This window comes from Vidua chalybeata, chromosome 5 (assembly GCF_026979565.1).
Source record: "Vidua chalybeata isolate OUT-0048 chromosome 5, bVidCha1 merged haplotype, whole genome shotgun sequence".
Classification (NCBI taxonomy): Eukaryota; Metazoa; Chordata; class Aves; order Passeriformes; family Viduidae; genus Vidua; species Vidua chalybeata.
The window spans coordinates 62533033-62559428 of NC_071534.1; the positions used below are offsets into that span (position 1 = coordinate 62533033).

Below are 26396 nucleotides of genomic sequence, written 5' to 3' on the forward strand. Positions count from 1 at the left end.
AATAATTAGCATTATCAGTATAATAAAAGTCTGAACAGATCAAAGGCTTATTTGTGGCTTAATTTCATAAAAGTTGTTTTGCAAATTCTTATTTGCTCAATACTTTGTTAGTTCCAAGAGTGCTATATCCTTATTAAATCTGATCATAATTGGAACTCAGTTCATAATAAGGGGCTACAACTTCTCATGTACTTCAGCCATGTTTAAAGTACTTTTCCATTTGCAGCTTTCAATGGTAAAAGTCTTAAGGGCAGGCTCCCAGCTTGCTCGGCATGATTATTTTCACTTGCCAAGGACTGTAGTGGGAATATTCCAGGTGTCAGGTGCAGGAATGGGAAACCCACTGATTTCACATGCTTTGCACTTTGTAAAAGATCCTTGCAGCCAGAGACTGGAGAGATAGCAGTGAGGTCAAGTAGATAACTCCCTACAGTACCCTTTCTGCTGTAATTCTTGCATTTAATGATCTTCACATTCCTCAAAAGAACTCAGAAGACCTGAGCACAGAAAAGCTTTTAAGCACATGGCAGAACATGATATAGTGACAGTCTCTGGATCTGGGCTCTCCTGAGTGCCAGCAGAGCTAAGGGCTCCCCTGATCCTGAATGTGTTGTGAATCAATGACTGTGGAAAGGAACATTATGGACTTTGGTCCTTCTAAGTTTGTACTTACTCTTCTCTGAGTTACTCTTTTTTTAGAATTTAAAAAAATTATTCTTTTTTTTTTTTTTTTTTCCTCAGGATATGTCTCTTGTTTTGCAAATTACTGCTATATTTTTATCACATTTTTCTTCACATCATTCTCTATTGCTTTTCCTGTATATTTTTCTTTACACTTGTTCTCATAACTTCATCACCATAACCACTTCACCTGATTTTATGCCCTCTTTCTCCCCTTCCCCTCCTAACCTCCATCTTTCTCATGACACAAACAACTAAGCCCTGTTTTCTGTGAAATCAACACTTAAATAATAGTGATAGAATCTGTCTTAGATCTAGAGAAGAGTGAATTTCAATACTCGGTCAGATATTCATAAACTGAACATTTTCTTACCATGCTATTTCTTTCACAGCCACAGATTTCACTGTTGCACTAAAAAACAGAAGTACGGTAATCTTCACAAAATGTTCCAAAATAAACTGCATTTTGAAGTTATATTAATCATTCAAGACAATAAAAAAATATTCTATTTTCAATATCTGTATATAAACTTAAATTAATTTCGAGTGTGTGCCATTCATGAGAAATATCTCTGTATTCAGTAATTATCAATATCACAGTCTTGACTGCCTTTCCCCAAGGGCTCTGATTCAGCTCCCTTTTCAAGTATGCTCAATATACATAAATAGTTTGGGGGACTTGTCAGGATCACTGACAAGTGATGTGAGCATAAAGTAAACCAGAAGGAATAGGAACGTTCCCATGTGTTTGGAGGTTGGAAGGAAAAGCTCCAAAAGTATCTTTTTTGACCATGAAAAACTTTAAAGCATGGGAATCCTATGTGGTAAAGGAAGCCCATTAACCCAGCTGGCTTTTATGGCTTTGACTCCTAACATGCTTTTTCATGTTCTTGCAGTATGTGTACATATACACACACAAGTGTGTCCTTGCATTATGTCCTCAGCAAAACAACTACCAAGTGATGCTGGAGTCAGCATTCTTTCTGAAATATTCATCCTACTTTCCATTTTTCACTTATGTATTGTTGTCCTTAACTGTTCTGACACTTAGGCAATGCATTTGCCTCCCCATTGAACGACAGCTCCAGTACCTAAACCAGCCAGACTCTCTTATGGATTCCCTAAATATACAACCAACCAAGCAGCATTGCCTAACCCAGTAAGAAGCTTATGTTAAGTTTCTTCATTTTGTGCCTTTCCTTCCACAATTCACTATCAATTCCATATTTTCTTTTCATTTAACCTTTCCTCCTTCCCATATACCTCAGATGTATTACACATTAGACATATGGAATGAAATGGTTAAGCCCCTATTTCATTAAGTTCTGTTAAAATGCTGTGATGTTGGTCGCAATATAAATCCTTACTGTTCACTGCTTACCCATCCAGGATATTAAATTAAAAAAGGTTCACCAATTGTTTTGCAGATTTTATTCAGATTTTATTCACTGCTGCAGCATAGTCTTACTACTAGCTAGAATATGTCATTTTTCTTTGTCTCTATCCATGTTTTATAATTATGAAAGCAAGACACGTACAAAACATAGCCTATTTCAACATAGATTTATTTTGTGCATTTGGATGATTTAAATACCACAACTACTTGGCAGCTATGCATCAGTGTGACTCTGGCACAAAGAGACAGTAAACCTATTTGCATCAGAATCTTTGAGAAATGCAAATAAAGTTCAAAAAAGACTTGGTCAATTGCTTACCAGGCTCTTGATTGTGGTTTTTGTGAAATTTTCCATCCAGCTGGTTGCATCAATTTTTATTCCAACAACTAACAAGAAATACATGAAAGTTTTCTTTAGTTAAATGAAGGGAAAAAAGGTAACTGTATAATCCTAAAAAAAGGGGGGGAATTATAAAGACATCTAAATCATTGAACTGGAGAAGGATAAAATATGATTTTTGTTCAGTTGTCCGATCACCAGCATCTTTCATGAGACTAATAAATTGAACACTCTTACTCAAATGCGAAGAGATTTCCACTAGAAAGATTAAATCTGTCTCAGAGAAAATAATGTTATTATAAAGTGAAGGTCCTTTGAAATTTCAATTAAATTTCCAATACACTGTTGAGCAGCAACCAAATAACTAAAGTATTTAAAGTTTCAGTACCACGCTATCTTACCTGCTGGCTTCAGAAGCTTCCCATCAACTTGTATTTCCACAGCCTTGCTTACCATAATACCTGATTCATAGCTATTGGCACCACTTTCTGACAGTATAGAAGAGAAAAAAAAAAACAAACAGAAAAAGAAGTTAGGGTGACATGAAAGCTTCTTCCTCTGAAACTTAAATGTATTGTTATTAAAATACCAGAATGATTTTTAAAAATCCTCATTCCAAAGCACCGACCAGCTGCAGTACACATTTATCACCTGTGATAGCTTAGGTTACTAACACTGGCATGACTAAGAAATATATGTTTTCTTTTCCTTCTTTTTGTTTACTTTTCTTCTTTTTGTCCTTTTTTGACTACTTCATAAAGTTACTATAGCCTTTTCTTCTGCAAACAGAGGCATGAATACTCGTACATACGTGAGCAGCTCTGTTAAACCAGGATCAGAACCAAAGATTTTATCCTGATGTTATCTGCCTATTTTTCAATGCAGGGTATACTGACACCACTCAGTAATGCACAATTTATGCTCTGATAGATTTGACACTGTTTTTAACACTGCTTAATATGAACAGGTAAGTTAAAGGTAGATTCCCTGGAGCTGTTTGAGGAGCAAAAAAGGTTTCAGGGAATTTTATTAATTAACATCCGTATATTTTACTGAGAAAAAAATGCAATAAATAATTATGAAATAACAGCAGTGCAGGCTCCCATATGTTTAAGAGAGGAGTATGTGATCTGTTGTAGCATCTGTTTTTCGACAAACTTGAGAAGGTTAATGTTGCTGAAATCAATAAGGAGCACTTGCTATTGTGTTTATATAGGTTTTAAATGTCACATCTCAGACCAACTGGTTTTGGTGAATAAGTACAATTGTAAATAGAATTAAAAAGTGAAGTTTTTACTAAGTATTGGCGCAGTGGATGGAGCCTCTGGACCCTTATGCCTGGTTCCCCAAGTCAGTGCTGAGGGTGCTGAGACAGTACACAGAACTCAGCTCTATTAAGACTTTAGGTAATGTTATTGTCTGTGAGTGCAATTTTATTTCTCTTTCTGTTAAAATAATTCTGCCAATGTATCTCTGCAAAGCAGTGTTTGAATACAATGAATGAACACCAGTACTCTGTATGTTTTCACTTAGGTTAATTCTGAGCACACAGGGCCACCAGAGTAGTTGACAAATTATGATGACCTTGTTTAGTGCCTCCTAGCTTTTCCTTAATAATGGATATTATCCCAAGATTTCTTTCCTTATGAAGTGTCATGCTTGAATCTTTTGCCAGTGACCTCATCTGGTATGGGAAACTTCCACTGACATTGAACTAGCTAGCTCTGACATTTCTAAACTGTGATGACTTACTGTTGTAGTATGGAGCTGTGAAAATATAGTTGTCGTTATCTAAACTCCTCTTATAGAAGCTGACTTCATAAGTTTCAGCATTTTCCAACCAATCTTCTCCTGCCCTAAATTAAAAAAAAAAAAAAAGGATCAAAAAAAGACAGTTTAGTGTCTCATTAACTGTGTGCTGTAGGTTGTTTTCTTTCAATGTTTCACAGTTGGAAAATGTGAGATTCGTTCTTATAGTCCTCAGGATCTGTCAGTTTTCACTGGTTAAAAGACAGGTGGAATCATTAGAAAAACCCCAAACAAACTTTGAGAAAAAAAGAACTATTGGTATTCTTGGAAAACCACTAACTTAGTCTCATCACTTTTAGATTTGTTGCGACAAACACAACTGCAATGCTACTTACAACAAAATCTAAAGGAACCTATACAGCACGTGCCATACTTTGAGCTTAATCCTAAAAGATTTAATATCATGAATAATCCCAAAATAGGAAAGAAATTCACTTGGGAAGTAAAATTCATTGCCATTTTCACATTTTGGGAAAACACAGAATAACCTAAGAAAATAGATACATTTGCCATTTACGAGTAGATCTGTACTGGTGCCCTCACTATTCCCAGTCGCTCGTGGGGGTGTGTCTAGTTTATTGTATGTCAAATTTCACATTCCCTTTTTGTCCTCTGATAATGATATATTTTTCTCTCTTGAAGTCCCTGGACCTTTAGGTCTGATCTTAGTCTAAAAAAAAAAAATACCATCCACTACTTTCCAGTATTTGCATCCTGTCAAACAACTGAGTGCTTGGGAGTAATTAGGAATTAGCATGGTCCCACTGCTACTACAAAGGCATTGCATTTGCTGCTACTCTACACTGATTAGAAACTTGGATTACAAGGGCCTGTCATGAAAATAATGGGACAGATTAGTTTCAAGCAGTGACACAGGTAAAAAAAAAAAAAAAAAAAAAAAGACGTTCCATTAATTTCATAGCTATCAGTACAGATTAGACCCTAGGAGACCGTAGCTTTTCATTCAGTAAAGCCACTCTTTAACAGCCCACCCTTTCAGGCTTCAAAATATCACATTATACTATTTTGTAATAATTCTTACCTTTTGGGGAACACTCTAGTAATTCCACCATCTGTAACCACAAATTGCGCAACAACTCCATCGCTGTAAATAAAAATAAGATTAAAATGAAAACGGACTGAAATTCTCACAAATTTCTATGTCAAGGGGTGCCATTAAAGTGCATAACTGTGAATAAATACCTATTCTCTGTGACATTAACTGCATATCTGTATATACATACAGATGTATATACATACAGATGTATAAGATTTTGTTTTCAAACTCTGAAATGCATTAAAAAATCACAGCCAATAAAAAGAATACTTACAACGACAATTTACTCCAATAATTTTGGACAAGTTCATTTGTTAATCCTGCATCCAGCAAAACTCGAATGACCATGTCAGTATTACCTATCAAAAGAGTTAAAAAGTACGTCATCTGTAACCATATGAGATGGAGTTTCAATAAAAGCCTAGATTGAAATTCTGAATTGTCAAGAATCTCCAGCCACAAAAATTGTGGCTGTTGAAGTAGACATTCTGCCTAACTTCAAATTATGTCAGGTAATTACAGTTAGATAGATGCTCTCACACTGTTGAGTTCACTTAAGCATTTTCTTTGCATCCTAAAAATGTGTCTTTGTGTAACAGGAATAAAGAAGGTGATAAGGATATAGGCCACAGCTTTTCAAAGCCCCTAAATCTGCAAATTAACCCATTTTTAAAGCACATGTTCATTAAAACACTTTTTATCTCAGTTGATACAAGGAAACAACAATTCCTAATGAAATTCAACTACATTATAAATATATTTAGATCAATTAAACCCCAGGCTCTCAAATAAAACACATTTGACATCTGAAAATGGATACAGGGAAATAAACTCATTTTGAATCAGTAGCTTATATGGAGATACCATGCTTAAATTTCTTTTAAAAGATGGTTTGAAGTCACTGCTTCTCAACCATCTTTTTCAGTAATACTTTAGCAGAAGATTATTTCAATGTGGGGATTTTATTTGTTATTTCTTATGAAAAGCATTTTTAGCTGACACAATTTCTATGGCCACTCAGTCCTTTAGTACTGTTAACACTGTTTAGTTATTAAGGAGACTATTTTTAAAGTAATTAAATTATTAGGAAAAAAAAAAGAAGGAAAAAAAAATTGCTACACATTCCAAACTGAAATACAGCAATAAGTGGATAACATTGTAGAATAAATATTTACTAAGCACTACTATATACTTCAACATCACTAAATATGTCTTCAGTATTTGCTTATAGTAAATATTACACAAGAATTTTCATTTTATATTCAATTTCATTAAATTATCAGTAATTGTTTTAATCATTGGAGGTGAATGTTTTTATTTCCAAGACTGAGTCAAGGTATTCAAATAAAATTTCAGTCAGTCAGCAATGTGTCAATACTCTATTACAGAACACCAAACACCCATACATGCACACAAAAATATCCTTTAGTGAGAAGGTATCATATCTAAGTGGACATTCCTTCAGTTACATGGTCTAGCACAGAGATTCTTTCTGAATTGATTAGTTATCCCTGATGGCAACAGGTCAAAAAGACTTCAGGAAAGCAAGACCAAAAAAAAAAAAAAAAAGGTTATTCCAATTATTTATAAATTACTAATAATGATAAACAGATGTGTATGTGCCAAACCAAATCCAAACACTATTATTTTCTTGAGAACAAGGCATTAAGACCTTACTGATGGTAATAACTCTTCATTTATTCTAAACAGAGATTAAGGCTCAACTTCAAAATATTTATTAATCTCTTCCCAAAGCCCAGTGCTCACCACTGCAGCAGTTACATGGATCTGTGATCTTAAGCTATTCAAGCCCATGTGAGATCTCCTTAACCAATTTGTGAACCAGCAAAATAACTTCCTTATCTTTTATTCTCGTTAATGGGTATTTCTGTCTTGGACTTCTTTTCTTACTTATTTTGGAATGAAATGACAGGTTGAAGATTTCATTACAAGATTTTGAGTCTATTTGAGACTTCGGCTGCTACACTCAAGTGAGAAATTATAAACTCAAAAATATTTGGACTGTATTAAAATGAACCAGTATTATTTGGTGCTTGGGTAAAATGCTGAGAGGAAATATGGAAAACACAGGATGCATGATGCCCTACAAACTTTCTTAAATAAAGCCAGAACTTGAAAACTTGAAAACTAATTTTACACTCTCTACCTTGGATAAAAAATCCCAACACTAGATACATTTCTACTGAAAAAAAACAAACCCACAAAATTAGAGCATGAACTCTCATCCACAAGAAGGTGTTTTCCTAAGGAAATATTTCGGTGAGGTGAGAAGTGTACTTACATGATGAACTGGTTGGAGTATTTCTGTCAATAAATTCATTGAAATTTAATAGAAATTCAGTGTTGTTTTCTGATTTTTTTACATCGTTACAGTATTCTCTGAAAAACAACAAAACATCAGTTTTCTTATATTTTTTTTGTGCTATTAAAGCAGACAATTTAAAAGTCCAAGCAGGCTTGTACAACCATTATGAAGTAGCTGGTACTGTTGTGTCAATTGGCTACCATGATCAGTACTTAATGGTTACCATATCCATTATTCAGACATCTACAGGAAATAAAGTGTTCAAATGCCTGTCTAATCATTTGTTAAGATTTGGATTGTAAGAAAATTGCTTGCATGAAATAGGGAATAGATTTCTAGAAAAAATCTGAGGAGTAGTGTAGGACATATTAGGACCTCATTGTCTGTACACTAAAAATATGTCCAGTGAATTTAAATTGCTCCTGAGTTAAACTATGCTGGAAAGTACCTGGACTGCTGGTGAAACACAGACACCCCACGCTCAGCTAAGGTCAGATTTATAGGTTAAGGTCCTATCCTCTGAGAAGTTTTAAATGCAATTTTATTAGGGTACAAATCACATGAACATACCAATACTCTTTGTTTTGACATATGCAAAACAGATAAACAGTAAACTCCTGTCCCTTATGAAATGAAATAAAGCAATGTATCATTGGGCAATTCACTGAATGCAAACAAGCAAAATAGAAGTCACTGGGCATTTTGGAGGCAAATATTATATGATGAGGGGCATTAAACAACTTTAATTAAAATGTAAAGAGTGTTTAGCAGTAAAGGAGGGGGCTCTCTTTTTAAAATGAGCTTTTATATTAAGTTAATTTTGCACACAAAAGAAGTGTGTTCAAGTATTTCATGTGACTTATTACCCTTTTTGTTTACCATATTTTATTACCCTTTATTTACTTTATAATAATCCAGAGATACCACAGGTAGAATTTACCTTATACCAATATTCATATTTAAGCAGAGCTACATATCAAACAGACTTTGTTCTGTAGGACAGTAGGGAATTTCTGGAAGCTGTAATTGGTATAATTAATTCTCAATAAAATCAGTCGTTCAGAAAAATTAAGTTAAAGAGTTAAGTTGAGATACATTTTAAGACAGAAGTCTTCATATAAATCAATTGATTAATTGAAATCGATCTATTAATTGAAATTTAAAGGTATACAGAAATTTATCAGATAAAAAAAGAATGCAACAATTCTCAGTTATCTTAACTGTACAGGATTTCCTTCATTTATCATAACTATCTTTTAGAGGAACTCAATTTTTAGGAAGTCTTTATCATACCAGGTTTCCCTTGCAAACATAATTTTAAAAGGGAAATAAGAACTGCAGAATTTCACATTAAAAAAATACAAAACCTCAGGGAACTAATGAAGTTAATAAATTTTCAATGACTTAAGAGTTTTTATGTTCAATTAATTGAAAATTAACTAATACTTAAGTAATAGAGAGCTTTGAAACCCTTTGTCTTAAAGTTGGGAAACACGTTGTGGTAAGTATTATGAAACCTATTTTAAAAATAGTTGTAAAATCTTAGAAGTCAGAACCACAAGAAATGACCAGATGTGAATAAATTTTCCATTAAAATATCAATACCAGTTTTTACAGCTCTCTGATTAATATGAGAAGAAATCAGAGTCTGAAGATGTTATTTACATTCCAGCATGATAAAAGATTGATAATTTGTTACCAAATGAAGATTTTATTAGTCAAATCTGTATTCTCCATGTGCCAATAAACAGATCAGATGCAGAAATAACACTTATTACTGGGAAATCAACCAACCTTGGTGCTAAAAATGTATAGCCAGCTTCATCAAAATGATCATGCTTCAGTGATTCTGTAACTAAAAAGATGAAGAGTAAATACCAAGTAAGTAAACTGGAATTTTTGCCATTGTTTATCTTATCAAACTATTTGGCTAACTTTTGCATGCATCCATGAATTTAGAAAGAAATGTTTGAGACACTTTCCCCCTAGTGAATTCTATGCTTCTCAGTATTTTGCAACATAGATGAAATTACTTTATTATTATATACAGCATACAACTGGAAACAGTAAGATAATATCTAACAATTTATTTAAGGGAGACATTTAATTGGCATAGCAACACAAAAATAACTGAGATGTTTTCACTAGAAGTAAACTCTGATACAAATAAATATTTGTGACGCTGAGTTGTTAGAACATGAAGAAAAATACTCCTAATATTTTCTGCAATAAAGTGTAAAAATCTCAATTGTAGTAGCATCACTGTAAATCCTACTGAAAAAAATGGCTTTAATTGATGATATCACTGAACACTGATAGGAACAGACAAAGAAGGATTAGAGATTAGCAACATATTAAAATGTGCATGAAAACAGAAAAATACTTCACTTTTGTTTTTCCCTTTCTATTGCTATGGTACCCAATGATCATGAAGAAAATCCTGAGATGAGGAATACAGAGGAGAATATCCAGTAGGAATAGAAATATAAGTGAAAAATATCAACTGCAGTAAACAGAAGGAAATTGAGCAACAAGAATATACTTGCCCTTTTTGGATGTCACTATCCATCAGAAAGAGAAAGCAGGGAAACAGAAAAAAACAGGGTAAAGCACAAGGGGTCACAAACCAATATTTTATTCAAACAGCCCCTTGAATAAAAATATTGTACATAGATTCAAAGGTTCAATTTACATACAACTGTAGTCTGGAAAAAAAAAAAAGACAAACATCTCTGAAGACTGAAGAATAAGTTCTCAGTAATTTCTCAGTACCTTCTATACACTGGCTATTTCAAGGGTCTGTTTTGCAGGTTTTATTGATACAAGTGCAAAACCAGATGATGTAATTCATCAAGAGAATCATACTCTCTGCTTAAAAAATTAATTTAAAGTTCTCAGTATTGGAAAAAGTTACAAAATAAATCATTGATTATTAAAAGTTGCTCTATTCTTCTTTATATGTGGGAGCAATGGTAGAGGAGAGTGATGTAGTGCGAACCAAGTTTTCCCTAAATTAACAGTATCTATGCCTCTCTGAGCTTTTTTGTGTTTTTCAAACTTTCTATTTAACTACATACTTGTTCTAAATTTATCATAACAACTGGATAAAGTTAAAAGGCTGTGATGGGTTCTATTTTGTATACTACCTAGACTATAATTAAGCTACAGCTAACAAAAAAACAAACCTTTGAATACTGACATGCATAATTTTCAGCTATCACTTCAGAATCTGTAAATGGTTTGAAATCAGTCTAATATAAAACTACAATGCAAACATCCACTAAAACTATTTGTAAAAAGCAAAATAAAACCTAATTGCAACCCAAACCAAACAGGGTTTTCACATCATTCTAGCATAGATAATTTGCTAAATATTATACTGTAACTAAAAAAACAACAAAAAAAAGTTATGCTCTTATAGTCTATATCACTATATTTTGCTAATAAAATGAAAAAAAAAAATAGTATCCAGACCCTTAAAATGACAGCAATAGAGGATACACAAAGCAATGATTCTATGGGCACAGAGCAAGGGGTAGGGATTATTAGTGGAACTGACATGTTCTGCACATATTCTATTTCTATAGAATATTTCTTGCATCTCAGATGTTACAACACATTAGAATCATTGCTGAAGATTTTGGGTACATCACAGTAACATCACTGAATTCCACAAAATTTATGAATTTCAAACATTGCTTTTTAATTTCAAACATTGCTGAGACTTCGCAATACCAGACAAAATCAGGGCATCTTTACAGTACTTACATCTGGCTAGAATTATAGGTTCATCTATTTTGGCTTTAATATAATAAAAGCTGTATGATGGTAACACCAGTGCCAAACTGCAAAAGAAATGAGATGAGTAAAGCAATTATGTTATTTGCAGCAGTTTTCCAGTTTCAGCTTCTTTGTGTTTTGAAAGTAATTCACAGTTTTGGAATTTGGACTGTCACGAGATGAAGCAGACACACAGTGAAATACCAGCCTCACACTTAGTAATAGACACAAGTATGTTCATGCCAACCCTGTGTTTATTTTGATTCTTATTTACACTTTTAAACACAAATGTACTTTTTAGCAGGTAAGCAAGGAATTTCCAAATAATTGCAAATAAAAAAATACATGATTTTTGCATCTTCCTCTGACACACTTAACATCCCAATGTAATATGTCATGGTAATCACTGACTGCAAAAATATCACTTAGTACTGTGCTGATTTGCACACATCATATAACCAGAGACTCTCACTAATAACACAACGATCAATATTCTCCAGGCAATACTTGCATTTACATCTATTGCATTCAGGATCCCAAAAAATACTTTATTTAATCATGCAGTCACCACCAACAATTATTGAACATAATTGCACAGTAATATTTTAAGATTTGCAGAGCATTTGCAAAGTTTTCTTTTCTATTAAACTTATTTTTGCTCAAAATATGTAGAAATTATTTTTGCATCTAAGTTCTACACACATGTATAAGAGTTCAGTTCTAAAAATATATGTAAAGGACAGGAGATAGGAGCAATCATTAAATAGGTATCATCAATTCCCAAGTAGCATCCATAATTTTTACACTTGGATTTCATCTATGCAGAACTGCAACAGCTCTTAATGAATAGCTGCAGAAATTAACATTAAAAATCTTGTTCAACTGACCCATAAATGAGCTGACCTTTAGTGACACATTTGCAGTTTATACAGAATATAAGCAAGATTGCTGAATATTTAGTGATAGCCTTCCACCAATTCTCCTCTAGGGAAATCAGTGGCAGTGTACCTGTCATTAACAGTTACTGCTAGCAGAAATTGCTAATTAAAATCTATAATTTTATGTTTAATAATTTTTCTGCAAGGATACAGTGAGGATTTATTGCTATATTTCATGCCAGGAAGCTCAGGCAGAAGTAAGAAGTCATGTAAACCAAATGTATTTCTCTAGTGATTGCTAGATGGCAGTCTGATAAAAACTTCCTTTTCTTACAGAGTACAAAGATAGAGGCAGTTCTACAGAAAAACCTAGAAGATCCTAGGTTTGTGTTCTGTTGTTAAAATGGATTTGTTTGGTTTTACATTCAAATTAATGTTTGCATTCTCAGTGATTGTACACCCGTGCAGAAGACAACAGAAATTGGGATCTAACTTGTCTGAGGATTACTGTAATTCACCATAACAGAAATAGCATTTTGGTCAAAATTTGACTCAATATTTATACCATGTAATTTTGAACTAGAGTGGTTTAACTTTCCTGAGACTTGGAAAACCTTTACTTGTTTTGGGTAATGTTAAGGAAAGTTTCAACATTCCTGCTAATGTTGCAATGTTGTTTGCATAAATTAATTTGAAATAATATACACACCAGTGTCACCTTAGCTAGTATAAAAATTGTAATGCTAAACATATTAACCAAAATTAACCAAAAGGACACTTAAATAAACAAAGGAAGTCAGTGAACAGAAATGAAATTACCTGTAATCAGTGCCATTCACAGCAGTCCATGTATACGTTCTGTTTCCTTTATCAATATACCTCTACAAAGAGATATTGTTGAAAAATGAAACTATTAAACTAAGGAGCTTAAATAATTGTGACCTTTCTTTGAGAAATACAGTGTAAAATCAAGTACAAATCTGATGTATTTCTATTTTTTATTTTGCTAAAATAATGGGTTGACCTGAGCTCCTTTCCTTAAATATATTCCAAACTTACGTTTTGCAAAAGAATCAACCATATAACTTTTATTAAACATTAGCAAAATTTAAATAAAATCAGAAAAAGACGACCTGCAATTTTCACATTTGCCAGACCTATGCAAACTATTATCTGTGTGATTTAAATTTGATAAAAAATGCTTTCTCTTTTATGGATAATTTTGCAGTTAAACTATGAAAAGATAAAAAAAAAAAAAAAGCCCTCAGTTACAAAAAGACCTTGTAGGTAAGTCTTTAAAAACAAAAACACCCAGAGCCTATCCTTTAAGGTCACAGCAACACTGGCCAAATGCATTTAGATTTGAATCATAACTACAGGCACAGTCTGGTAATTCTGATTGTGTCTATACAATCAGAATTGTCTGTCTGTGCCCTGCTAAACTTAACATGTGTTTCTAATATAATTAGGAAGGTCTTGAATTTGGGAAAAAAATTAACATCGAAATAAATGTTTATTTTTAAATAACTTAATGCATTAGGATAATTTTTACCATTTGTTTTCTTGTGGTATGAAAAATAGCATGATAAGCACAGTCTCACAGTTCCCCATAGATTTAATCATGAATCCACCTGGCTGATATTGTTTTCCACTTTGAAAGCTATAAGATTATGCCAGCTGCAACATATTATTACTTTAACAATCAAATTTTTGTATGTCAGCATTGAAGACTGTACAGCTGCTGCACTGCAACATTGCAAACACTGGGGAAAGGTACCACAGGTATAACTCTAGGTTCTTTCTTTCCCTATGGTAAAAGAACAGTGGGAAAATGACCATGCCTTTGGAAAAGAGGTGATTTATATGACATTAATAAATTGAAACTGTCTCATTATCTGGCTGCTGTTTTTCAGTAAAGTATGACAGGATAAATAATGTAATAGTCATTTTTGAAAGAAAATGAAAAAAGATGAAAGAAAACCAGAAAGCTGCATATAACTGTGTCTTGTACCCTGCTACATTTTATATTTAAAGTAAAAAGATAGTTGAAGAGATTCCTATCAAAGCCTATTTATACTTAATGTGTACTTCAGGCTAAAATCAGCCACTTGAACCTAGTGTTGGCAGTCCCTCCAAATCAGGCAGAATGTTATGGGTACCCCCACAAGAAAAACAGTGCCCAAGGTGGGAGAGGAGGGAAGAGAAGAACTGGGCTGTAAATAAATCCTGTTGCCACCAGCAATGCCACAGTGCTTGAAAGCAAATTGGCTGAAAGCTCCTTTCAAATAAAACCCAGCAGCTAACACATCCTCACACCTCAGCTCCTATTTACCTTTGCCTACTTCCTTAGTGGGCAGTCTGAGCTCATCCCGTCCCCAGCTGATCACTGCCAAGGAACTCACACATGTTATTGCAGCTTTTGTGACCCTTCAGTTTTCACTGCTGCCCATCCCTGCTGCCAAATGTGGCAATGCTTTTGTTCCTATGGCATCTTGTCTGTTACTTGGAAAGCCCCTGAGGCTTTGGGAGACTCCAGAGCACCCCACCCACATTTGCTACAAGTCCAGTCTCTATGCTGTAGTATGAAGTCATCTCCCAAGATACTGCTGGGGCCAGCTGCAACACAAAAGGAAAGCAATGCAAACTTAAACCAAAAAGCAAAACAAAAAGAACATAAATTTTAAGCCCAAAGACTGCAACTGTCAGTTCAGAGCAACCGACCACATCAGCCCTTTTTATAAGAAAATATATGAAGCTATCAAGTGCTTAGTGATGTATGGCTCATGCGTGGCCCGTGGTTTAAAGCAGCTTTTTTCTGGTTCTAGCAGCCTGGAGCTGGGAGGGTGCAATGGCTGGAAGCAGTCATCATAGCCAACCAGCTCTGGCTGCTCTTTTCTTCTCTCAGAGAGGTCTGGGTAGAGGAAGAAATCTTGGGTCATGGTGAAAGGGAAGGTGAGGATAATTAATTTCATTGGCATTGAGACATCTGGGATCAAAGGCTTGGGATATTTTATTCCAACACAGATTGTGGTCTGGGCAGTGTGTAACTGGCACATTCTCATGCACCCAGGGGTGTTACATCCTCCCTCCTGCCCAGATACTGTAACTGACTTCAGCATTTGCAATACTTCCCTCCCTCTTTCTTTGGGCAAAGAGTTTCAGGTCTTTTGTAGAACAGAGCCTGAGAAATGTACAAACAGCCTGAAATATCTTCAAAATGTTTGCCATTAATGCAATTTCTTGTACAATCCTAATCATGTTATTTATTGTATTTTTGTGACCTTCTAACCCTTCCTCTTCTAACCACCTACACAGAGCCTTTTTCACCCATAGATCTGGAAAGGTACTCCTTACACCAAACAACATAAATCTGAAAATGTCCCAGCATGGAGTCTCTCCTTCAGTAGCAGTTTATCTTCATCTCAGATGCCAGCAGGACTTTGGACTCTCTGACAGTGGGTCAGGAATGACCCAGTTTCCCTTAAGGGAACACACTGGTGGCATCCTAAACAGCATGGGCTTCTGACACAGGTGAGGGGGCAGAGCTGGCATCCACTGGGGCTTATCCTCTCTACCCCATAAAACACCTATCCGTGCACCATTCTCCAACGCTGGAACCATTCAGGAAAAAATACTTTTTTTTTACACAGCAGGATTAACCCAGAGATTGTAAAGCAGTATTGAAAAGCTTGGTTTTAGCATTTTACTGTCAGAAAGCACGAAACAGTAAAGGAGGCAAGGGCACTGCTGATACAGGTGTCTAGAAGAATATGGGAAGAGGGGAAAGCCAGTATGAAGTAGCTGCAAGCAATTCTTCGAGGTATTGTTATAGTGAGCTTATATCTATGGGTTGTGCAGTGTCTGCTAAGTCATCAAATTAGATATCTTCAAACTGACCTATGGTCAGAGCAAAAGAGTTCCAAAAAGTTGTTGTGGAACTGTATACTATGGGGCACACTCTGGCCAGAACTGCTCCTTCAGCACACCAGTCATGATTTCTTCTCACTGAGATTCCCAAGAAGTAGAGCACCCATGTAATGACCCACATCAAATTTGAGTATTTCCTATTGCTAGGAAACACGTCTGCTAATTAGAGAAAACAGTAGCAAAGTTTTTCTGGAATAAGTATTTTGGACAGGAAAATAAAGAACTCAACAAGCTGTTCAGAAAGTACATGATATAACTGTAAGATGAATTTGCCTTTCCCAAAGAGTCTTCATTTATGGCATAAAAATATTACTTTATTATTTTTTCTCACAACTTTCTTCCCATTCAACCACAATATAAACTACACATCTCTGCAAGCAAATTAAGCACTTTGTTTTGGAATTCATGCACAGATGTAGGCTGGGTCTATTTCCTGTTGAACAGAGTGTAAGACCTCATCAACAACTGCCTGATTAATGATGCACCAAAGAAACCAAGAAACAAAACAATTCTTTTTTTCCTAAGTACATTTTTTTTTAATTTTTTTTTTTTTTTTTTTTTTTACTATAAGCCAGTAAAACTAGCAAATCTGGAGGAAAAAAATGGTACAAATTGTCATTACAAAATGAATATCCCAGGATTTCATCATTTCACATTATTTTTCTGGTTTGGCTTATTCCTGTAAATGTAACTCTTTGGGTTCCTATCTTACCTCATCTTGGGACTTGACCAGTGTTTCAAATGTTTTTTCTCCACTTTCTCCATCTATCATTTTTTTCCGAATCTATTGGCAACGAAGAAAAGGAAAAAGTGAAATAAAAAAAGAGAAAAAGTGTAGGTGTTGCATGTAATATGAATAATCATTCAAGTGATTAAAATATTTCTTAAAAACACGGAAAATGCTAATGCAAATGGAAGTCACATCTCTTAAAAAATTTTTGCTTACAATTTTCAGATTTTTCCAATTAGAAGTTGTTTTATCCAAATATATATTCAATCATAGAGTTATGAAGCAACAATTCTGGTATACTTTGCATTGCTGGACCATGCCAACTCCTTGATGTTGGGCGCTGACAGAGAGAGAATGAATTCTGTGTGCATTAAAAGGAGTTTTGCCTAGCATTTCTTGTGCCTCCCAGCACATCTATGTAATTCAAGTAGTAGCACTGATTCACAGAAACACTTTTGTACCAGCTCAAGAGTAACTCCTCTCTGAAGCAGCCATTTCAAAGAAACTTAAGGCAGAATTAAACAGATACCAAGGTGGGATGATTACTGTCAGTATAAAAGAACAACTTCCATGAAAAATATGTTAAAAATGTAAAATGTTTAAAAGTCTTTAATTTGATTTCAGAAAACTAACTAATTATTTTTAAAAGTTATAATTTCTGAATATATTACAAAATCAATAACTTAAAAATATAAAGGAATTAATTTGTTGGCGACACTTAACTTGTTTCTCAGTTCTCTTTCTTGCCACAGGAACAAACTTGCATTAATAGGGAAATTCTTTTAAAATATTTCAGATAATATTTTAATATTCTATTAAAAAGTTTTATATTTTGAAATTTTTTTCTAGCTTCCTTCCCAGGAATTGTTACTTCATGAAGAAGAATTAAGTAACAATCACGGTGTTTTTCAAAATGAGAGGAATATAATGCATTGCCCTTGCCTATAAATACTGCTGGGATTTAATTTGTCTAAATATAACTTCATGTCAATAAAGTCATCATCTTAACAAATTTAAAATTCAGATTTATATTGAAATAGATACCCATTCAAAATCTAGAACATCCATTGTTTGCAGTTCTGACATGGTGAAATATGAGCAGCAACAGGCGCTAAGAAACCAGATAATCTTACCTCAACTTTAATATCATTTTCCAATTCAGCATCTAGAAAATCCAGTGTAACAGGTTCCTGGGATTTAGGATTCTGAAGCAGAAGACATTAAATACATCAAATAATAAAGACAGAGTACTTTAATATTACAAACCACTCTAATCCCTTCATTTCAAATTAGCCTACTTTACTGGGTTTACTTACCCATCTATTTTAATCTCTTGTAGCATTACTAGTGGCCCTTTCTCATTTATTTTATTTTGTTGAATAGAGAGGTTAATTGGATAAGTGAAAATCAAATTAATACTAATTGCCAGTGTCTGTCCACAGCCTGTCATGTATGGGGCTCATGCTGAGGTAGGCGCTGCTTCCCCTTCTCCTGGTATGTCACAGACTGTACTGGTTTGGGAGGAATCAGAGGAAGCAGAGGGTATGAATCTTTCACTTGATGTCCTGCCTCCAAGAAAAGAGAGAGAAATCTGGGAGAGTTTTCCACCCAATCAGTAAGTTGGGCAACTGCACTCTTTGCAATTTTGCCAAGAGCAGACAACACAGACTTGCTGATGTGAAGAGGGAACAGACTACGGTTCAAGATTCAAAAAGGCAGCAATTACAGACAATTATTTGGGGTTTATAAAAATTAACCCCACTTTTATTGTCAGCATTACAGGACTCCTCTGAACACTTTGTAGTTTCAAAAGCATTTCTCTTCACATGAGTACTGTTATCTCAGTTTAGAAGACAGAAAGCTGTAGAAGTTTAGAAGACAGTATTTCTGTAGCACATAAATACTGAAAGCAAAGCTTCCAGACCTAAGGAACATTGATGAGGTCAACCCTCAACCATGGAGCACAGGAAACTTTGGTAACCTACGTCTGTAAATATCCTGGCCCCACAGGAGTACTGGAAGACCACTGTACCTCTGCTGAATTAGATCAGACCACCCTCCAGCCTCTGCTCCTTTCTCAGTTGCAGTCTGCATTTACTTGGCCAGAGCCATCTTCCATATGAGTTGTTGGGAATCCAACTTTTTTTCTGGCAATTTTGCCTAAGGTCCATTGACTTTATATTGTGTGTGGTGTAAAAATCATCCATCCTCATCACCCAGTAGTTATTTAATGCAGCCCCCCTAAAAATAAATGCATTTCTTTAGAAATAGGAGTATGAGGATGTATTTCTTAACCATTTAAATCTGACAGTTCAGAGTAGAAAATGAAAAAAAAAAAAAAAGGGATTTCAGCAATTCTCCTATACTGACATACACAGGGTAGACTAGACTCCCTTCCTTCAAAATTACGATTATATTCCTCCTATCTTAGCATTCTCTGGCAAAGTTACATGACAAATGTACATGTTCTATCAAGGAATGCAAGCATGTTTCATCACAATACACTGGAAGAAAGTAATATCCTGAACAAATAGTAAAAGATGCCTTCATGTAACAGTCTGGAGTACTAAGAGCTTAACAGTAGCCCTTATTTTCAAGATTGTAATATAGAATAGTTCCAGAAGACAAAAGATTATTTCTTCCTTTTCTTGAGGACACAATGTATATGTTTCTGGCTATATGGAATCATTCTTATTCTTAACAAGACTTACTGTCTGCTAAGAGAAAAAAACCAGTACATTTATTCTCAGGAAGAGAATATGTACTGAAAAGATTGCAGACAAATATTCTGGGTATATCTTTAAAATATTTACTGAAAACTTCAAGAAAATTTGTTCATTTCTATTTATATATGATTGATAAAACTAGCAACTTCAATATAACGGCATTAAGGTATGATCCCTACTAATTCAAAATTATTCAATTATTTCTATGCAGTTGCTTTTCCCTCCCAACAAATCCACACTCTCAAAATAAATAACAAAAGGCTAAAATGTGAAAATAAATAAAAATTTATATATCTTACATGCAATGGATAATGAATAGCATGGTCAAACCCAAACAGCATGCATGAAGGCATTGGCATGTCAGAGGAGGCATTTATGAAGTTCACATTCCATTCCAAAACACAAAAGAACAGAGAAGAAAATAAATGGTAAAAAAAAAAGCAAAGAAAAAGCCATCACATCATATCAAGGTCAATACTTATTTCAAATGATAACCTGGGCTAGTCATAGTCAAGGAGTCCCAAAGACAAAATAGTGAACTTTAATTCTGTGAAAATTCAAGTATGCATTAACTGTTCTTCTTTTTAAGACTTGTATTATATCACTTCACATTTCTTATATGATACTTATTAATCACTTTTAATAGGCAAAAAAACCTAACCATGTATAAATACATTCTTAGATGTGCCTGAGGCACAAAGACAACAACTAAAAACTAGAACAGAAAATTCCTACACTGCTACTTTAAAAGGGAAGACTAATGTCTTTAGACTTATGAGACTTTATGTCTCTTTCCCCCAGTAATGTTTTTACCAGTATTTGGGCTCCATAATTTTTATTTCCAAGGTTGCCATTTACTGGGTTGCCATTTCCAAGCCATGAAGAAACAAACTTACTGTTCAGTTTGTTCTTCTCTTTATCCAGTCATGCATGTAACATGACTGGAATAAGCACACCACCACCACATTCAGCAGCCAACTTAACAAAACAGAACAAGAAGTAAATCACTAGCAATGAAGCATGCAAACAAAAGGATTGCAATTCATTTTCAGCAGGACAAATAAAGGCAAGGATCTATAATTTTAATGACAACTCATGAAGGAAACAAAGAAAGAAAGAACTGGTGCAGCAACATAAAAGAAAGTTAACTAAAATGTTGTGTGTTTTGGGAGGTCAGTTCTCACAAATTCTATGGATGACCTTCTTTGCTGTGTTGCAGGAGCCTAATTCTTACTCATACCTGCAGTACTAATGAAGACAAAGGCTATTAGGCTCTTAAAAGACATAATGGAAAGAAGTCAGCAAAATCCTGGGCCACAGAGGTAAACCCACGAGCATCTGGAGTGGATGGGAGCCCAGAGGCAGCTCCCTGGGCAGCAAGCACTGCCAGGCAAACCCAGCAGCAGCCAGACCGCACCATGGCAAGGTGAGGAGCCAGATGTGCTAAGAAAACCAAGATTGTTTTATGATTCAGTGCTGATTTCTCCAGTGCACAAACAAAAATCCCAGCCCTGAGGTGGCCTTCTATATGTGTTATAAACACAGCCACCCAACACTTGGTGAATTCATTGACTTGGATCAGGATTTTACACCATGTTTTACCGGTGTTGCTATGCAGGCCACAAGTTTTGCATTATAGATTTCCATATGTGTAAGAAATCAAACTTGATATACTGTGTTTAAGTTTATTATTTTTCTAGTTACATAGTTAATCTACTCCTTTAATGATTTTTCAGTTTTCAATAAGTATTTTCTGCTCAGGAATTGCATTACATAAATCTGACTAGTCACCATGTTCAGGTGAATGACAGCTAATTCTGTACAGTTGGGTCTGCTAAACTGAGAAAACCCCACGTAACTAGCAGATAGAACATATTACCTACTCTGAATTCACCAGGAAAAAAAGAAAACAAAAAACCTGAACAACTCATATTCTGTAATTTTATGCAGCATACACTGTACAATAAAACTTGGCAATAAAGTCACAAGAATTATCTTCTGATCTTCTCTTGACTTTGGGTTTATGCAAGCAAAGCCAGCACAAGTAGTCTCTTTTTATTTCCAGTCTTCAAATTAATTTCAACATCTGAAGAAGTATTTTTACAGCATGACTCTAATTAGCACCTATTAGTAAAGCATCATAATTTAATGGAATGTCCTTCACTACAGCCAATAGCATGTTTTCTATTATTTAAACAGGAAAGGATGCAAGCTTCATGCTTTGGAAGCTGTTTGTCACAATGAACAGTTCTCTAGTTAGATTTTTCCTAGTAAGCAGGGCAGAAGCTTTCTAATTATATTTCCAGGTCTATGCATTCTAATGCATTAATCACTTCCATTCAAAGTTACCTGTACATGGGGTCTCCTTTTTCTCAATTTAACTTTTGGTATGCCCACACCAATTTGCTGAAGTAACAAAAAAGCAGTAATTTATATTTTTGCACTATTAGTAAACAGTCTACTTATAGAATGGAAGTGTTTTCTCAACATCAGTGCTGTCCAGTGTATGTTTACTACTGCAAGCAGAGACTACCCCTCACCCTGATCATGAGTTCTGAGCTCTCTTCCAGAATTACACACAGTTTTATGATAGGGAAACAAAAATCAGACACATGTTAATGTGAATAAAATTAACAGAGATCTCTCCCTTCCACATACTCCAATGGAATAACATATAGAATGAGAATAGCTCGCTTTTTATTTACTTTTATATTTGATCCTAAAACCCAGCTCCTCTTAAGTTTCTTAAATAATCCTAAACAGTAAGAAAGAATATTGGACCTCACTGAAGGCATATGGAGTTTTAGGACTGTCATTAAATGTGTTTTGATCAGAACCACAGTAAAAGTGAAGAGAAGGATTCTAATCTTTAGAACAGATTGAGAAATAGAATTATTTACTGTTTTCAAAATGTAATTAAGATTAAACTTGTTAATGCATGCTTAATAGACTCACTTCAGTGACTATGTTTGTTTGGTGGTGCATCTACCTGTTCTGTCTCATAACAGTGGGAAAAATATATCCATATATGCAGACACACACAAAGAACATTTACAATAAAACATAAAATTAAGTACTATTTTAAAAAGTAGCTAATTTCACAAACATAAAATGGTTTAAGCTGTTTAAAACTATATTAAGCTGCATATTAAAAACATTCTCATTATGCTTTGGCATAATTTTTATATATTTCAGCAAATAAGAACATGATGGGAAAGTTTTAAATTATTTTAATATGCTTTTGAATTTGTTTGTTGACTTTTCTCAGTTGTGCAAACAACTTTACAAACTGCAGGACAATTTCTCAAAATATTAATTGTGTTGAACCAGTTGTGATTTGAGGAAATAGACTTTCAGAAGGAAAGCAGAAGACATTCAAAAGAAGGAAGTACTGGAAGAGTAAGAAACCCTCACCTTTTCAAAGGTAAAGATGTAGTTGTGTTTTATTTTACAACTATTGAAAAATTGCTGCCAAAGAGTGTTAAGATGTTGTTTGTTAATAAGTTAACAGCTACTGGGAGGTTCAGCTAAAATTAATATGACATGTTAAAGAAAGTCCATGAATTCTAAATATATCTGTCTCTGTCGAGTACCTTAGTTTTAAACTGTAGTTCTTGTATCAGTCTGAATAGCATGCACTACCCCACACAAACTGGGAGTGGAAAAGCCTAGTCTGTGCAACTGTTAATAACAACAATAACAATAATAATGCAAATGCTTAATGTTACATTTAGACATTATTCTACAACATAACAATTATTACTTATAAAACATCCTGTTTTAAACATACTCTAAATCAAAGTTTTGAGCATTAAGGGAAAGCATCGCTGGACTTCCATATCCTTTTAAGAGGAAAACTACACAGAGAAACCATGGCAATTAGTATCCTAATAATCCATCTCAGTTTGCCTAGATTTAGTTGGGATGAGCTGAGTTTTAAATAGATGTTTTTATTCTTTAATGTTGTGAGGCAACAGTGCAGGATAACAGCACATCTGAGATGAACAGAGTCCATATCCATCAGTTTCTCACAAGATTAAGTCTAAAATAAGACTATTGCATTGCTTCTTTTTACATTACTCCTGTGAATGAAAAGAGTTTAATTTGCATATAAGGGAAAGATAAATAGGCCGATCACCATCATCTAATTACTAATAACCTCTAATTAAGAAAAGATTGGGTCAGTAATGATGCAGATATTTGTTTCTGAAGAATTCACCAAGAAAGGTCATCAAATCAAAACTTCCATTTTTCAAGACATGAAAATCAAATGCAAATATCCAGAAACTGAAGTCTTGCTCAGTTATGGGGACTATATAAAAACTTTCTTTTCCATGGTTTTCTTTTATATTTTTGAAGTGTCTTTTAAAATAAATTAAAAGGGATATCTCATTAATAGTTACAGTCAAGTTATTCTTTCTCTTCTTCAGAAGCACTTTTTTCTTTCTTCTTTCTTTGCACAAGATTTCAAATGTATTAATTACTTCACCAGGAAATTCTTTCAAATATTCACAAAGCTGACTTTTTCCAGATTAAGAATTAAATTAATCACTAAAATATGTAGATGCATTCTTAATTTTTTCTTCTATCTTTGACAACTAAAAAAGTTATTTTAACTTTGTTATTTATATAATATAATCTTAAGAATTCAAGAGACAAAGTTCACTGAAAATATGCAAATAAAATATAATTTTTAAGAAGTCCACTAAACAGAAGGTTGTTTCACATGGAGAAACCTTTCATTAAAACTAAGATCAAAGTTCCAATTTCAAAGAAAAAATCATCCATTCATGTTGAAATTTCTCATCAATGTCAGGGAGGCAAGTTATTTAAGAAGATACAGACAATTAAGGATTCTCCACAAGGTAAGGACTACAGTTAATGGATAAAGAGCCAAACTGAAATATTTGGTTTCTATTTTCCTGAAATTTGATGAAAGTTGTGTCCTAATTTAGAAAAACGTTTTGGGTTTAAACATGAAAGATCGTTCTCAAGTTAAACTACTAAAAATCTAGTGTTCTGGGAAGGGGTGCTCAGCTAAATCCATCCCAACTCTGAGATCAGGTTTCAGCTCTGGTAAACAAAAAATAAGCAAATAAATAAATACAACAATTCAAGCAAAATACATTGTGTTTTCCTCTGATTTTTTTTCGTTTTGCAAGCATTAAAATTTAAATCTTTTAAATGAGAAAGTATCACAAAAAAAAGTGCACAAAAACTCCTCAGTTTACTTCAAGATTATTCACAATGATTATACTGTTTTCACAATGATATTACAACTACCACTAATTGTTTTATACTAATACTTATATTAAAACACTTCACATGTATAAATATGCATTCAAAATATACAAAGTTTTTATTTTATTAATAAACAAATTCAATACAAGCCAAAGCTGGTGGATTTGGATGAAGCCATATATGCACCACAGATTTTCCTAACACCCACAAAACTGAAAATTTTCACTATTGCTGTCTTGTTCCTTCTGATTTTTTCTGACAATATCCCCTCATTATAGAGAAGTAAATTAGAAGGTGTTTCATACCTTTGGTTGGAGATTTGGATGTAGTAGCACATACCCATTAGGATCTATTGCAAAATAGTATCCATTTGGACAAAGCTGAAAGAAAGAAATGAAGTTTAGCATTATATGGTTTTTAGTCATGAAGAAAGAGTAATTAATGGTTTTCAAGAAATGCTCACATTGTGGAAAACACACGCCTCAGGCATCATGAAGTATAAGATTACTAACACAGACAAGATAATTTCTTAATATTTACTCTTTTAGGATCATAAACTTGGAGAATGATTTAGTCTGATGAAACCTCTGAAGGTTAGCTGGTACAACCTCTCACTGAAAGCAAAGCTAACTTAAAAAATTGCATCCAACTTCGAAGTTGGACTAGGTTTCAATTGTTTTAATACCTCCAGTGGCAATTCCACAACCTCTCTGGGCAGCCTGCTCTCCTTCTTCCTTAATTTCAGTTGGAATTTCCATTGGAACACCTATGCTGGTAGCCTCTTTTTGAGGCAATATGAAGGTCCATTTTCTCCAGAATTCACATTAGCTAACCCTTAGGGTCCTTCTTCAGCCCAAATGCATCTCTCTCAGCTTCTTCCTGCGTACCACGTACTGCAGACCCTTAGCCAACTTAGTGGCTCTGCCCTGGGCCTCAGAGTATTTATTATACTGAGGAGATCAAATTTGGACAGCGTATTGATACAGGTGTTTACTGCACCGCTGGTTTTTACTGCCAGGGCATGCTGCTAACTTATGTGCTGTGTGTCCTCCACCATGACTCCCAAGTCCTTTCCTGCCCTTTGAGGCAGCCTGTCCCAGACTGAGCTGTGGTGTGGGATTATTCCATTCTAAATATAGGACTTCTGCCTTCAGTCAAACTTGTGATGTTCCTTTTCTTCCTCAGCTTTTGTTTTCCACAGCACCAGTTATTTTCATAGAAATTCCACAGTAGATGTGTAAATAAATAAATCACTCATACTGAGTAGGGCATAGACAGAGACCTATATTAAAGAAATTTTCTATAAAGAGCTGTCCTAGGTAAACGGAAAACATTATCACCTGAAACAATTGTGTACTCTAAGAACCAAACACTTCACTAAAGAGCAGTGCCTTAAGATACAGGAAGATAATTACTTGTAATATATGCCCCAATGTAAAAGCTGATTTTTACACAGTGCACCCTGATGGAAAAATCACACAGAAACACATATGTGGCTGGAGAGA

The 26396-nt window shown here is 34.3% G+C and overlaps 1 protein-coding gene across 1 annotated transcript in view; it reads right to left on the bottom strand.

Moving 5' to 3' along the window:
• CACNA2D1 (calcium voltage-gated channel auxiliary subunit alpha2delta 1) overlaps positions 1-26396 on the bottom strand; it is a 361282-nt gene that overhangs the window by 21043 nt on the left and 313843 nt on the right. The window contains exons 18-30 of the mRNA XM_053943262.1: positions 25197-25271; positions 18058-18129; positions 16907-16978; positions 13087-13148; positions 11378-11454; positions 9404-9464; positions 7586-7683; positions 5558-5642; positions 5269-5331; positions 4170-4273; positions 2819-2905; positions 2397-2464; positions 1055-1093 (exon numbers count right to left, since the gene is read on the bottom strand). Coding sequence (XP_053799237.1) covers positions 1055-1093; positions 2397-2464; positions 2819-2905; positions 4170-4273; positions 5269-5331; positions 5558-5642; positions 7586-7683; positions 9404-9464; positions 11378-11454; positions 13087-13148; positions 16907-16978; positions 18058-18129; positions 25197-25271 — 963 coding nt within the window. The remainder of the gene's footprint in view (positions 1-1054; positions 1094-2396; positions 2465-2818; positions 2906-4169; positions 4274-5268; positions 5332-5557; positions 5643-7585; positions 7684-9403; positions 9465-11377; positions 11455-13086; positions 13149-16906; positions 16979-18057; positions 18130-25196; positions 25272-26396) is intronic.